The sequence below is a fragment of the Saccopteryx bilineata genome, chromosome 4 (assembly GCF_036850765.1).
Source record: "Saccopteryx bilineata isolate mSacBil1 chromosome 4, mSacBil1_pri_phased_curated, whole genome shotgun sequence".
Lineage (NCBI taxonomy): Eukaryota > Metazoa > Chordata > Mammalia > Chiroptera > Emballonuridae > Saccopteryx > Saccopteryx bilineata.
The window spans coordinates 183,267,315-183,282,197 of NC_089493.1; the positions used below are offsets into that span (position 1 = coordinate 183,267,315).

At 53.4% G+C, this 14,883-nt stretch overlaps 1 protein-coding gene across 1 annotated transcript in view; it reads right to left on the reverse strand.

Moving 5' to 3' along the window:
- CCNJL (cyclin J like) overlaps positions 1 to 14,883 on the reverse strand; it is a 53,553-nt gene that overhangs the window by 21,886 nt on the left and 16,784 nt on the right. Inside the window, exon 4 of the mRNA XM_066277478.1 lies at positions 2,817 to 3,030. Coding sequence (XP_066133575.1) covers positions 2,817 to 3,030 — 214 coding nt within the window. The remainder of the gene's footprint in view (positions 1 to 2,816; positions 3,031 to 14,883) is intronic.

Genomic DNA, 14,883 nt, shown 5'->3' on the forward strand with positions numbered 1-14,883 from the left:
TAAATAACAACAAAAAGATAGTTAGGGGAGGGATGCTATGTGAGATGGGAGAGTAAAGGAGAGCAGGTCTACTTGATTTACAGCAGATGTATAGCGGGCCTGTTTTTAGTCTGTCCTGTGTTAAACAGGAAAGCCAAGCAATTAACCCGGTCATAGGGCAACAGTGGGGTGGCTTTGCCACTGGTCCACCAAGGAACATGCTACCCCTTCCATAGGCCTATAGATGGGTCGTGTACTGACCCCGGTTCTATGGGGGCAGAAGGGCCTGTATATACGTGACAAGGCTTCATCTGGGCAAAGAGCCTTACCTGGAAACAGCTCTCAGCTCCATGAAATGACAGGTGGGACAAGAAGAGCTGTGGCTCTTCCTGTCTCTCTGGGAATTATTTGGTATAGAATGAGCAGAGCTTCAAACTTCCTGAGGCAAGGTGACCCCCCTTGTGGCCGCCGGTTGGCCTGGACAGAGGGGAAGGAGGGGTGAATAGGATTGCAGGCTGTCATGGAAACTTTTCTTTCCTTAGGCCTCTGAGCATATGGCAGGTGTCCTGAAAATGCCGGCCCTGCCGCCTGAGGCTGGCTGCTACCCTCAGACATGTGGGTGGGGGTGTCTGCCTCTCTGTCTGCAGGGCCCCCACCCTCGGCTGCGGCCCCGGCAGCACAAAGGAGTCTCCAGTGTGTGCCTCCTGCCCCAGCTCCCCAGACAGATGCTGGGGGAGAGCCTGCGTGGCCCCATGGAAATCCAAGTCCCCGGCCCCCAGCGGGCCTCGACGCAGCCCACAGATCACAGGCAGCGGCAGGCCAAAGGCCACCACACAGGCTCCGCCGGGGCTGCCTGAAATGCGACGCCCCTCCTGCCCTCCACCGACAGGGATGCCTTGCGAGCCCCACCTCTCTTCCCGAGAGACCTGCATGTTGATTTGGGACTTGGAAGCGGCAAACAGCATGGACGCAGCCAGCCTGCTGGTCCTCCGTGTAACCCGGGAAATCCAGCAGGATCAAGGTAGAGAAAAATCACAAATCGGGGGGCTGTGAACCCACAGCAACCAACAGGGATGACAAATAACAGAAGGTGGAAGGTGCCAGGGTGGAAAACAGGACAGAATTTTGAAAAGTCCAGAGCTTCTAGAACTGTGGGCTCAGGCCCGTGGAGGGCTCGGGGCAGTGTGCCAGGAGCCGGCAAAGCCACGGGAGGAAACAGGCCTGTGGTCCTGCAGCCTCACAGCAGGACTCACGGATGGCGGGAGCGTGCCCGTGGAATAAAACAGGGTGAGAACATGCTGTGGGTGAGAACGTAAAACCTGATCGGATTTTTAAGGAGAAAATACTAGATGTCAAGGAGATGTCATGGGCCCTGGCCGGTTGGCTCAGCGGTAGAGCGTCGGCCTGGCGTGCGGGGGACCCGGGTTCGATTCCCGGCCAGGGCATATAGGAGAAGCGCCCATTTGCTTCTCCACCCCCACCCCCTCCTTCCTCTCTGTCTCTCTCTTCCCCTCCCGCAGCCAAGGCTCCATTGGAGCAAGGATGGCCCGGGCGCTGGGGATGGTTCCTTGGCCTCTGCCCCAGGCGCTAGAGTGGCTCTGGTCGCGGCAGAGCGACGCCCCGGAGGGGCAGAGCATTGCCCCCTGGTGGGCAGAGCGTGGCCCCTGGTGGGCGTGCTGGGTAGATCCCGGTTGGGCGCATGAGGGAGTCTGTCTGACTGTCTCTCCCCATTTCCAGCTTCAGAAAAATACAAAAAAAAAAAAAAAAAAAGGAGATGTCATGATGGCCGCAGCCTTCTCGGGGGCACTCCGCTCCTCTGCGTTACGGGCCGCCTGGAAAAGCGTGGAAGGTCAGCTCTAAGGAAACCCTCGCTCCATTCATTTCATTTACCCAATCTTTTTTTTTTTTTTTTTTTTTTGAGGCTGCATTCCCTTCCTGAAACTCACCGTTTAGTGGGAAAGTGGGTGTTCATTAAAAGTGCACGATGCCAGGAGACCTGACCTGCCAAGGGCAGTGAGGGAAGGCTTTCTCGGCAGTGCCAGCCCGAGTGACATTTGACCAGGACCAGATAAACCAGGGGCGTGGCTGGAACCCAGCGAATGAAGAGGAAGGAGAAAGACCTGAGGTAACAGAGGCAGGACTTTGACATACGGCCTTCATCCCAAGAACACTGGTAAACCAGGGGGTGCTTGTACGTGGCATGGTGGCAGGGCCAAAATCCTGTTTTAAGCAGGTGACTTGAGCGGCAGCATATTCACCGAGTAAGCCCTACCCAGGCAGACAGATGGCCAAAGCTACAGGGTGTTTTCCCGGAAGCCTCTTTGGAAGATGCAAACCTCTACCCAGGTCTGCCGACTACATCATAGGTCCAGCTTGAGCCCCAGTCAAGCAGTCACATCTCTAAACACTTCTAAGAACAGGGGTTGCCAGGCGTTCCCCTCCCGGCAGACCCAGAGTCTCCATACCAGGAAGCAGGTGACACGGGGTCAAGAGCACGGATTCTGACACAGTGCACTTCTGGGCTCAAATCTTGTCTGCTCTATACCAGGTGGGTGAGCCAAGGTTAAGGTTTCTTAACCTCTCCGTGCTTTGGTAAAACAGGACACTAAACACACCTGACTCGAGGAGCGTCGCGTGAATTCATTAAGATCAAGACGCTGTAGCCTGGTACATTACAGACGCTGGAGAAGTTGATGGTTATTACTAGTCATATTAGTTTCCACTCAGGCTACGGATGAGCACAGATGTGCACAGACCACGGACATGCACAAAGATCAGGGAGCAGCCCGGCTCACGGAGGAGGAGGCAGCCCAGCAGGGGAGGAGGTTTCCACATACTTGCGAGCAGGAGGCAGGAGATGGCCACGGCGTATAGCTGCTTGGAGCTGGCGATGTTGTAGCGGTCCAGGAAGTGGTCCAGCAAGTAGACGGCCAGGTGCCGGGCGGCGGGGCAGAGCTGGCAGTGGCTGCTCAGCAGAGTCAAGATGTCGACGAAGAACTGGCGGCTCTTGAGGAGTGGGGAGTGGGCTTGGAAGGCAGGCAGCTTCAGTTCCTGGAATGGGCAGGGAAGAAGGGGGTCAGGGCTGCCTCCTCAGAGCCTCGGATGCCTCAGGAAAGCGAGAGACGGGGACCAGCCTGCTGGCTGGGAGGGGGCTGATTCCCTCCAGACTCTGCTCGCCCTCCTTCAAGTCCCAGGATGGCAGCCCCTCTATTCCAGAAAGTCCTGGATCCTGTCCTATCCACCCTCACCAAACACAAGCTCAGTAAGTGTCAGGGACCTTCACGACAGCAGAGGCAGGTGAAAGAGACAGTCGGCTCCATTCCCAGGGGAAGGGTGACTACTGGAGACACATAGGCCATAGCAGAATGGCGGAGACCCAGATCCAAATTCAGGTTTGCCCCCCTGGTCACCTGCTGTGTCCCCCCTGGTCACCTGCCTTCACCTTGGCTACCTCCTCAGCAGCTGAGGATGACACAGAAAATGAATTTAAAGCACCTAGTACATAGTAACCTCTCAAGGCCAACGGCTTACCTCCCTCTGTGGCTGGGAGTGTGAGAGACAATTAAAAAAAAATTCAATATAAAAAGGTTGTCAAAACAAAAGTACAAATAACTCCCAAATGCTCAGATGACCCCACCCCCCAAGAGGTGATTTTTACTTTGTAACTTAAACACTGCCATGTTATCGGAATTTGTTTGTCTAACACAAGAAAAGCCAATAAAATACCAAAGCAACCAAGATGTTTATGACAGGAAAAAATGTTTCTTATATAGCTATCCTATTTGCAATTTAACCCAATTAGACCAGGCACGATTTATTTAGAAAATGTCTTAGCAACATTTTGTTAAACGGGGAAATCAAAGAGACACAAAAGTGAATAAAAACAGGAAAGGAGAAGCTGTCAGGTTCATCAGGGGATGTGATTAGAACAAATTGGTGTCATTCTCTTAACCCAGAACTTTGGGTAAGTAGCAACAGCTCTGGCACTAGAAGCTACCTGTTCACTCATTTATGCATGCATTCACTTACTCATTCAAGAGATAGTGATTCATTCATTTCATCAAGTAAGTATCAAGTACCTTCTATACATTAGGCTATTAGTCTAGGCACGGGAAGACAATCTGGAATAAGACAGATACAGAACTAAAGATTAAAACTAGAAAGCTCTTAGAAAAAATTAGAAGCAACACTTTATGACTTTAGGCAATGATTTCTTCGCTCTGATACCAAAGCAGAAGCAATAAAAGGAAAAAAAAAAGCTATATTGGACTTACACGGTTGAATTTTATGGTATGTGAATTATATCTCAATAAAGCTGTTATAGCAAAATAAGGAGGCCGCATCACCCACTTGCAAGGAGTCTATGGCCCAGTAGAAGAGAGAATGAGCAAATAAAGACAATTACTGATGGACACTGGGGAAGGAAAGCTATGGCCACGGTGAGAGCCCCCATCTTCTCCGAGGGCTGGCGGTGGTCTGCCCTGAGAGAGTGAAGCTGAAGTGGAGATTTCAGACTGAAGTCTCTTCTTTTCTGGCTGGTTCCCCCAGAGAGCCTCAGGCTAGAATACGGCTCTCTGGGGAGCCCCAGAGCTTTGCTATGGAAAATGCTCAAAGCCTGAATAAGTTCCTCTCCCTACATCTACATTTTTAGAACCTGAGCTTGAAATAGTCCTATAACAACACCCCTAACCCCCACACTCCCACACCCCCACCCTGGCTTTACTTAACTAACAACGGGTCTGAGACTGGAAGTCTTTCAGTGTATTCTCTCCCCCTCTCCAACCTTTTACTCATTCATTCATTCATTCATTCAGATCACAGAGAAGCACTTTCACAGCCAGCTTAACTTCTTACTGATACTATATGGTTTCCAAACATTTTCTGTGGGGTGACTTCTCTCCGTATTCTTCACCTTCATGATGAATTTATTAGGCAACCACAAAATTCCTTGAGGGCAGCGTCTCAGCCTTGTCTTCCCACAACTCTACTGTGACTAAAACATGGCCAGGTGCCCAATAACTAATCAATGAAGAAATGAAGGGAGGGGAGAAAAAAGGAGGGAAGAAGGACTGGTGTGTGGAGCACCCTGGGCCCGCAGAGGAAGGTGTGGCGAGCCGTAGGGAGTAGCAGGTCAGCAAGGACTTCCAGGAAACGAGATCTATGAAGCCAAGTTTAGGGAAGGCATTTAGGATATGAGCTGGGCAGGAAGGAAAGAATGTTCAGCAGGAAGGACAGACAGTACCTGCAAAGCTGTACAGATGTCCCATCTGGAAATCTAGTTATGCTGGGAACAACCAGATAGGTATTGTATCCCTGGACAAAGCAGGAAGGGAGGGTCCCAGCTGGGGCAGGGTCCCAGCTTGTATGCTGTTAAGATATCTGACCTGACCTGAGGGCAGTCGGGAGCCACTGAAGGATTTAGAGCAGGGCATCTATAGGGTGCTGACCAATGTGGGGCTGCAGCTTCCCCCAACAGCAGTCTACCTCCCCACCCTCCAGCTGCCCCCACAAACTTGCACGTTGTGTTAGTTCCTCTAAGCCCTAAGGCTTGAAGATTCTTTTTTTTTTTTTGCGACAGAGACAAAGAGTCAGATAAGGACAGACAGACAGGAAGGGAGAGAGATGAGAAGTATAAATTCTTTATTGCAGCTCCTTAGTCTCCTTAGTTGTTCATTGCTTTCTCATATGTGCCTCGACCGGGGGGGCTACAGCAGATTGAGTGACCCCTTGCTTGAGCCAGCGACCTTGGGCTCAAGCTGGTGAGTCTTGCTCAAACCAGATGAGCCTGCGCTCAAGCTGGCAACCTCGGGGTCTCGAACCTGGGTCCTCCACATCCCAGTCCGACGCTCAATCCACTGCGCCACCACCAGGTCAGGCAGGCTTGAAGGTTCTTGACAAGAAGCAACCACAATCACAGATCCTTGGGTTCTGTAGGCAGCAGCTAGTGGAAATTAAGACAAGCGGACTTTGGCCCTCCTCAAGGCAGTTCAAAGCCCCCAAACACAGGTCAGATACGCTTCCTCCCTGCTCAACTCAGCCAAGCTTAACTCCTGCATTTTCCTTCGTGCCAACTTCGTGCAAGAACAGACAGAGCTCAAAGCTACACGCCGCAGGTGTTCCCTCTGGACGCTTCCGTGGGGAGAGGGTCCCCTGGCTCGAGCAGATTCTCACAGGAAGCCATCGGTACACAGAGGAAAAAGTCATGGACCTCTGGAACAGGCAACAATGCATGTCAAGAGTTAGTTAGCAGGTAGGGCTTCCTGGAAAAGGCTCATCTCAAGGGTAAGCGGGACTCTGAGAGCCAGGACAGTTGTCTGTGATGGTCTCTCCATCCCCGTTTCTGCTTGGCCCTCAGACACTGGTTTAGATGTCCTTCCTAGGGGAGGCTTTCGCGACTTCTCGTCATTCCAAATCAGGTCCCCTTGTCCTCTCTGGGCATGCTGTTCTCCGTGGTCAGAGGTTTACTCATTTATGCATCTCTCCCTGCTCAACTCTAGCTTCAGGGACCAGGAGCTATGTCCACGCTGCCTATAGCTACCTCTTGCCCAGAGCCCAGGACGTGCCTGGCACAGGGGCAGGTGTTCAAAAAATACTGGCATGAGGAAAAAAGAATGAATAGCCACGAAAAGACATAAAGGAAACATAAATGCATGTTACTAAGTGAAAGAAGCCAATCTGAAAAGGTTATACACTTACTCTACGATCTCAATTATAGGACATTCTAGAAAAGGCACAACTATGGAGTTGCCGGGGGTTGGGGGAGACGGAAGCATGAACCAACAGAGCAGAGAGGATTTTTAGGGAGTGAAACCTCTCTGAATGACACTGCAACGGTTGATATGTATCATTATACATTTTGTCCAGACCCATAGGACGGACCACACCAAGAGTGAACCCTAATGTAAACTGTGGACTTTAAGGGACAATGATGTGTCAGTGTCGGCTCCCCGGCTGTAACAAAGGTACCACTCTGGTGGGGGATGGTGACGATGGGGAGGCTGAGGTGTGGGAGGAGCAGGGGTATATGTAGGAGAAACCTCAATACGGCTGTGAACCTAACACTGCTTTAAAAAAAAACCCTAAGTCTACTTAAAAAATGAGTACGGGGACATCCTTTCCTGTAGCAGATATGCTCCTCCCCCCAACACACAGGGACACGGCCTGGAGGAGATCATGGAGTCAGGAATCAGGGGTGGAATCTCTACTCCGCTATTTGTCAACCTCGGGCACGTGAGTTCTGAACCCCAGTGTCCTCCCCTGCTGTACATATCAAGTAGCTGGTAGCACTCAGCAAGCCCTGGGGGGCTCTCCCTGAAACCAGGCAGTCAAACCCCAGAGGAGCTGAGGTTTCTGCCACCGTTGAGCTGGCAGAGGATCTTGCTTCACGCGGCAGCGTGGACCTTTCCCTCCAGGCTTTACGGCTGGGCCTGGGGACCTCTGCAGGACAGGGATGCCGCCTGTCCCCTTCATAGCGCTCCCAAGTCGAATGGAATCAGGAGCTCCGGGCTGCAGCTCTTCCCAGCACTCCCAGAAGGAACATCAACGCGGGCAGCAGGCATGCCCTGCTCACGCCGGCCCTGCCCACGCCGGCCCTGCCCACACCGGCCCTGCCCACACCGGCATGCCCTGCTCACGCCGGCCCTGCCCACACCGGCCCTGCCCACACCGGCATGCCCTGCTCACGCCGGCCCTGCCCACACCGGCCCTGCCCACACCGGCATGCCCTGCTCACGCCGGCGCTGCCCACACTGGCCCTGCCCACACCGGCATGCCCTGCTCACGCCGGCCCTGCTCACACCGGCCCTGCCCACACCGGCCCTGCCCACACCGGCATGCCCTGCTCACGCCGGCCCTGCCCACACCGGCCCTGCCCACACCGGCATGCCCTGCTCACGCCGGCCCTGCCCACACCGGCCCTGCCCACACCGGCATGCCCTGCTCACGCCGGCGCTGCCCACACCGGCCCTGCCCACACCGGCATGCCCTGCTCACGCCGGCCCTGCTCACACCGGCCCTGCCCACACCGGCCCTGCCCACACCGCATGCCCTGCTCACGCCGGCCCTGCCCACACCAGCCCTGCTCACACCGGCCCTGCCCACACCGGCATGCCCTGCTCACGCCGGCCCTGCCCACACCGGCCCTGCCCACACCGGCCCTGCCCACACTGGCATGCCCTGCTCACGCCGGCCCTGCTCACGCCGGCCCTGCCCACACCGGCCCTGCCCACACCGGCCCTGCCCACACCGGCCCTGCTCACACCAGCATGCCCTGCTCGTGTCGGCCCTGCCCACGCCGGCCCTGCTCACACCAGCATGCCCTGCTCGTGTCGGCCCTGCCCACGCCGGCCCTGCCCTGCTCACGCCGGCCCTGCCCTGCCCACGCCGGCCCTGCCCTGCCCACGCCGGTCCTGCCCTGCCCACGCCGGCCCTGCCCTGCCCACACCGGCCCTGCCCTGCCCACGCCGGCCCTGCCCTGCCCATGCCGGCCCTGCCCACACCGGCCCTGCCCTGCCCACACCGGCCCTGCCCTGCCCACGCCGGCATGCCCTGCTCGTGTCAGCCCTGCTCACGCCAGCCCTGCCCACACCGGCCCTGCTCAGCTTGCGAGTGCAGCTGACGACTTCCCTAACCTGATCAGGGGAAAGGCACGTGTCACAAGCCTTTGCTCAGGACGTGCGCTCCCCCCACAGCGCTCCTGATCTGAGCCAGCCTGAAGGCCAGGCAGTCGGGCACATGAAGCAGCCCCTTCTGGTGAGCGGCTCGACTCCAGAAACAAAAGAGCGGCCTGGGAAGAGCTGTGGATCAGGCCGGCCCTCAGCAGCCAGCTGGTGGAGAGGGGACGGAAACCATCCAGGCGGGGTGACCTTCCTGTCAGCATGGCCAGCTTCCATGTGGACGGCAGAAAGGCTACGGGAGCACAGATGAAGGGGGTGGGCAGCGGCCTCCTGGTCCTGGACTCTGCCTGCCCGGCTGCTGGTCCTTCTCACCTGAGCCCCACAGGAGAGCACCTGCACTCGGGTGCACCTGGAGATGAGCAGGTGACCAGGTGGGCACAGGGACAGATGGCTTTGATGGAGTTCTGGGGGGGGGCAATCTATCTTACAAAAGCCTGCTTTTGTTATCTCAGTAAGTTTATTTTATTTTTAAAAATAGTAACAATGGGCTAGAAAAACCTATTAGCTGCACACTGGAATGTTAACCACGGTAATCTCAGAGGGCTGGAACCTCGTGTGAGTTTTACTGTCATGCTCTTCAACACTGTCTGGATTTAAAAAAAAACAACATTCATTTTATAACCATTTTGTTATCTCAATTACTGTGTTTCCAGTCTGAAAGAAAAAAAAATGGAGAGGGACTCGACACTCAACTGTGTTATTAAGGCTCAACTCAAAGCCTCCCTTCAACACCCCCCCATTATCATATTGACAAAATTCACCGTTGAAAAATAACATCCCCATGCCAGCACTGTGCTCAATGCCTCATGGCATCCTCACAAGACACAAAAGCCCCACCAAGGTCCCACCTGGACGTCTTTTCTTTTTGCGTTCATCCTGACCTGTGGTGGCGCAGTGGATAAAAGCATCGACCTGGAATGCTGAGGTCGCCGGTTCGAAACCCCAGGCTTGCCCGGTCAAGGCACCTACGAGAAGCAGCTACTACAAGCTGATGCTTCCTGCTCCTCCCCACCCTCCCTTTTCTCTCTCTCTCTCTCAAATCAATAAATAATAGACCTTTTAAAAAAATTATGTGTTCACTGGCAGGTTTTCAAAGGTAGTAAAGAATAACAAATATCACGGATAGTCCCTCATGCGGAGAGAAGTTCTGTTAAGTTTTATGTGGATTCCTCAGATGTTTCTCTGGGTGAACGTTCACAAGACAGGACCATACTCTACAAGCATGTCCCACGTCCCCTTTACATGGACCAGGAACAGTGTTTTCGGCAGCTGCCTAGCATTTCACAGCAAGGTTGTGCCCCGACTTCACCAGTCCCCCACGTTAGACATGGGTTGTTTCTCTTCCTTCGGGTCTCTGTTCTGGCCACGCATCGGCACCCTAGATGGCCCCACCGTCAGCAGTTACTGCTGAGCAAAGCATTTGCTTGTTTATGAACTGTCTTCATTCCCCCAGAATGTGAGAGACGGGGCCACGTCTCTCTGGTCCTGGCTGTACCCCTGGCACTGAGCACACAGTTAAGGCTCCTGAGTTATCTGATGGACGGAGTGTTGTTCTGCATGATGAACACAGGTGTGACCCAAGTAAAGACCAGCTGGGGGAGCCTCCGTCCACCTGTGGCCTGCTAGGCTCTCTCCCCTGCCCCGGGTGTCCCTTACCTAGCCTTGCATCCTTCCCTGGGGTTGCCCATAGGGTGGGGGAAACTGCCCCCCCCCCGAAAGGGAAGCCCTGGCATTTCTGAGGCCAGAGGAGCCATCCTGGGGGGTGGTGGGGAGAAAGGTGGTAGGAGCCAGGACAGGCTGGAGTCCTTGAGAAAGCACTCTGCTTGCTGGGCGTTCTGGAGCAGGAAGAGGATGGTCTGAGAGGAACAGCAGGGCCGAGGACAAGTGAGTCACAACCCACACACAACCCCAAACTGACCGGCAGACAGAGGGGGCAGGGCTGCCTGGACCGGCTTCAGGGTCCACCCGATGAGTGCCTCCTCTCCAGTGCCCCTCACTGCCGTGCTGACCTTGGCAGAGGCGGCAAACACTCCACACCTGTGCCAGGCTGGCCCAAGCGTAGTTAAGACCCTGAGCCCACAGCCTGCACTGCTGGGAGGGGCCCCCGGGCTGTCACGGCTGCAGGACAGATGGGAGGACAAATTCATCACGTGCTCTTCACACACGAAGCTCTGCCAGCTTTTGGAGGCCAACCACAGAAGAGCGTGAAGGTCAAGTGCACTGCACCAGTTCAGCTCGTCACCCCTGGTTTCTCATTTAGGGGAGGAAGGGACTCCTTCATTTGAACCCTTGGGGTCCTGCACTGTGTTATTTTCTAATCGTCTCACTATTACCCCAGTCTTCCTTCAGGTCTCAGCTTGAACGTCATTTCTGAAAAGAGTGTTGTTCCCAGGTCATGCCCCTATCAGTCACTCTCCCAGCATCAAGGACTTATTCATCCATGAGTCCATCTGTCTGTCCATCCATCCATTTCACTGTTCTTCACCCCTCGATAATAAACACCACAAAGGCAGGGGCTGGGTTCGTCTCGTTCAGCTCTGTGACCCTGGTACCCGACACAAAAGACATGCTCAATAATTACCGAAACCTCCAAATTTGGCAAATATTTGAAAAGGTGGGAGAAAAGGACTTGTTCCTAATTTCGGGTTGAATAAACTACTAATCACAATGAGCAGCTCCAAATACTCATGAAGAGCAAAGGGGAGGTCCAAGAAGCCTGGGAGGCTGAATTCCAAGGGAAAGAGAAAGCTCTGTCCTTGCCCTGGGGTGACAGGTGCCTCAGTCTACCCAACAGCAACAGAGAATGCCTAAGGAAGAAGCAGGTCAGTGTTTACAGAGGACCAGGAGCCTCAGGAATTATGAACTGTGCTCTCTATTTTCAGTCATTTAAAAGGCCACATTTCCCAATGTGTACTCCATGACACCCCAGTCCCAAGGAACACTCCCTAAAGGAAAGGGTTCCATCAGCTGTTAGTTTGGAAAACACATATACTACATCTCTCCTTCCTAAAAAAAAATCATTTTTTAGCTCATTAGAGGCCCTGAAACATTTGTTCAGAAAAAAACTTAACATGGTTTTGGGAAATTCTTGGTTAAATTTATTTATCCATAGACAATGACCACAGCCCCCCTTTTTGGAGGACAGAGTAACAACATCCCAGAGAGCTGGGCAATGGTGCTGGAGGCTGGGCACTGGGGTGTTGGGAAAAACTGAAATTGTAGAAATTACAGATGAGTGCCAAGAGCACTGAAATTGCCAGCAATCCCACCAGCAGGAGATAACTTCTAGTAGGCACATATGTCGGTATATGCCCTTTCAGTCTTGTTTCTCTGCACGTGTACACACACACACACACACACACACAGTGCACTTCTCCCTCCCTCAGGGATTATCACCCTCCTGACAGCAAGTGACTCAATTTAGGTCTCCACCCCCAACACCCACCCTCTGGACTCTGGAGGTGGGCCCAGGCAGCGGTAGTATCCAGAAAACTGAGGCACAGCGGTGCAATGGCCAAGGCCACACTGCAGGCTGATGGCAAATCCTGGATGTGGACATCAGAGGAGCTGGCCGGGCCGGGGTGTGACACTCCTTTGAGTGTGACAACCTCTTCATAAATGGCCCGAGGTGCAGGGCAGAGCTGAGCTGCTCTCCCACACCGGCCCCTGGAAGAAAACCACTCCGCTGTCCTCCGCTGGGCACCCCGCCATGGCCACGCTCACCCTCACTGCTGCCCACTGCTGTCTCCCCAGGGAGGCTGGGCCTCCAGGCACTGGGCCAGCTGCTTGGGAAACAGCTCCAGGGGTTGAGTCGGCCTGAGAACAAAGAGTACCAAGTCGGTGAAGAAACACCAGGGGTAACCGGGTAACTCGGTAACCGAGGTGACCAACAGGAAGTGGAGACCTTGCAAATTAAAGGAGAAAAAGAAAGGGGAGGAAGTAGGTCGGTTCTTCAGAGGCTACAGAAGCACACACCACTGTCCTGGGAGGCCCTGCGAGGCTGGAGGGTCACCCCCCTTCCCCTCTGCACCCGTTGCTTCATAAACCCAAGGAGGCATTTTCGGTAAAGAATCAACATCTCTGCAGGAACACTATTTCAACATTGTCAAAACTGTGGCCTGAGGGACACAGAGCCAGAAATGCCAGTGACATCTTCTCAAGCTGACATCAGGTCTGCAGCTTCTTTTCAGTGGAGAGAAAGGCCACCTCAGCCACTCGTCACGTCTCTCACCAGCTCCCTGAACTCAGCAAACGGCAGGAGGGCCGGCTCCAGATACACCTTCTCATCCCCAGGAGCCAGAGCCACGCCAGGCATCCAGCTGTGGCCAAAAATAGGTCTGTCTTCCACTCGGTGCTCCCCCTCCCACCCGAGCCACTGAGCAATCCCCCAACACCTCCATGGACAACACTCGTGACCTTCTATAACCCTCCCCATCCGAGTTCTTCCGCAGTTTCCCAACGGGACGCCCTCCGTTATCTAGGGGCGGGGCCCCCTACATGCCGCCTTCCGTGCTCGTTCTCCGAATCTTTCCTCTCGGGTCACCACCCCTAAGCTGTGGTCCCAAAGGCTCTTTATTCCACACTTCCAACTCCCACCCCCAATTTCCAGATTCCTTCTGATGGACTCTCTTGGGCGCCTTGATGCTGACGGGCAGCAAAACCCAGGTCAGGAAGGTAACCATCACCACTACCCACTAGCTGCTCCAGCTGGGACTCCGTGTCCCTGCTGATCCATGGTCCGGGGTTTCTATAACTTAGTCAGTTGACCACATGCACTGGAATCTCCTGGGGATTTATTGAAAAACAGAAGCCTTCCCCTCCAGACTGGACAGTACCCCCCACACACATAAAAAAACCCCTACAAAACAACAAAATACCTTACGTCTACCCAGAACCTTAGAATGTCACATGTGCACAAAGGATCTGTACAGATACAATCAAGTTAAAGTAAGGTCCTAGTGGATTAGCATGGGCCCTAATCCAATGGCTAGTGTTCTTATAAAAAGAGAAAACAGAGACACAGACATACAGAGGAAAGACGAAGCAAAGACAGACACAAGGAGAAGGCCCTATGAGAATGGAGGGATGTAGCTACAAGCCAAGGAGTGCCAGCCAGCCACCAGAGATGCTGCAAGAGCAAGGAAGGACCCTCCCCAGAGCCTCTGAAGGGAGCAGGACACTGACTTTAAACTTCTAGCAGAACCGTGACAGAGGAAACTTTGGTTCTTTTAAACCACCCACTTTGAGGCAGCCCAAGGAGTCTACTATACTCCTTATTTCCTTATTCACTGAATCAGACTTCCTGAGTACAGAGCTGGGCACCTATCGGAGCTTTAAAAGCCTGATGCTTGACTATGAGCTCCATGAAGGAAGAGAACTGCGTTTTGTTCTGGGAGAAAGGGGGAGGTAGAAAGGGGTATAGAGGAGATAAATGCTGATGGACAAAGACTTGACTTGGGGGACTGAATGCACAATATGGGGTACAGAGATGTGGTGAAGAACTGAGTACCTGAAACCTGTATAATTATGCTAACCAGTGTTGCCCTAATAAATTAAATTAAAAAAACAAAACAAACAAACAAAATAAAAACAAGCCCGGCCACTTAGCTCAGTTGGTTAGAGCACCATCCCAAACTGCCAAGGTTGCGGGTACGATCCCTAGTCAGGGTGTGTACAGGAAACAACCAGTGAATACACAATCGCTAGAACAACAAATGAAAGCTTCTCTCTCTCTCTCTCTCTCCCCCCCCCTTCCTCTCTTTCTCTAAAAGCAATTTTTTAAAAAAGGGTTATGTTCTGAGAAATGTGTTGTTAGGCTATTCTGTCAGGATGTGAACACCAGGGAGTACACTTACACAAACCTAGACGGCTAGACGGCTCAGCTTGCTATACAGCCAGACTATAGGCACAGCCTATTGCTCCACGGCTACAAGCCTGTACAGCGTGTTACTGCACTGGATACTGTAGGCAACTGAAACACAATGGCACGTATTTGTGTATCTAAACATGTCTAAACACAGAAAAGGTACAGAAAAAATATGGCATAAAATATATTAAAAAAACAACAAAAACCACAACACAGCGGTAATAGGGCCCTCTTAAAGTGAATGGAGCGTGCAGAGCTGGAAGTTACTGTGGGCCAGTCAGTGAGTGACCGGTGAGTGAACGTGAAGGCAGGCGCAGGACAGGATAAACACGGCCCCACAAACCTCCCCCCGGCCTCCATCCA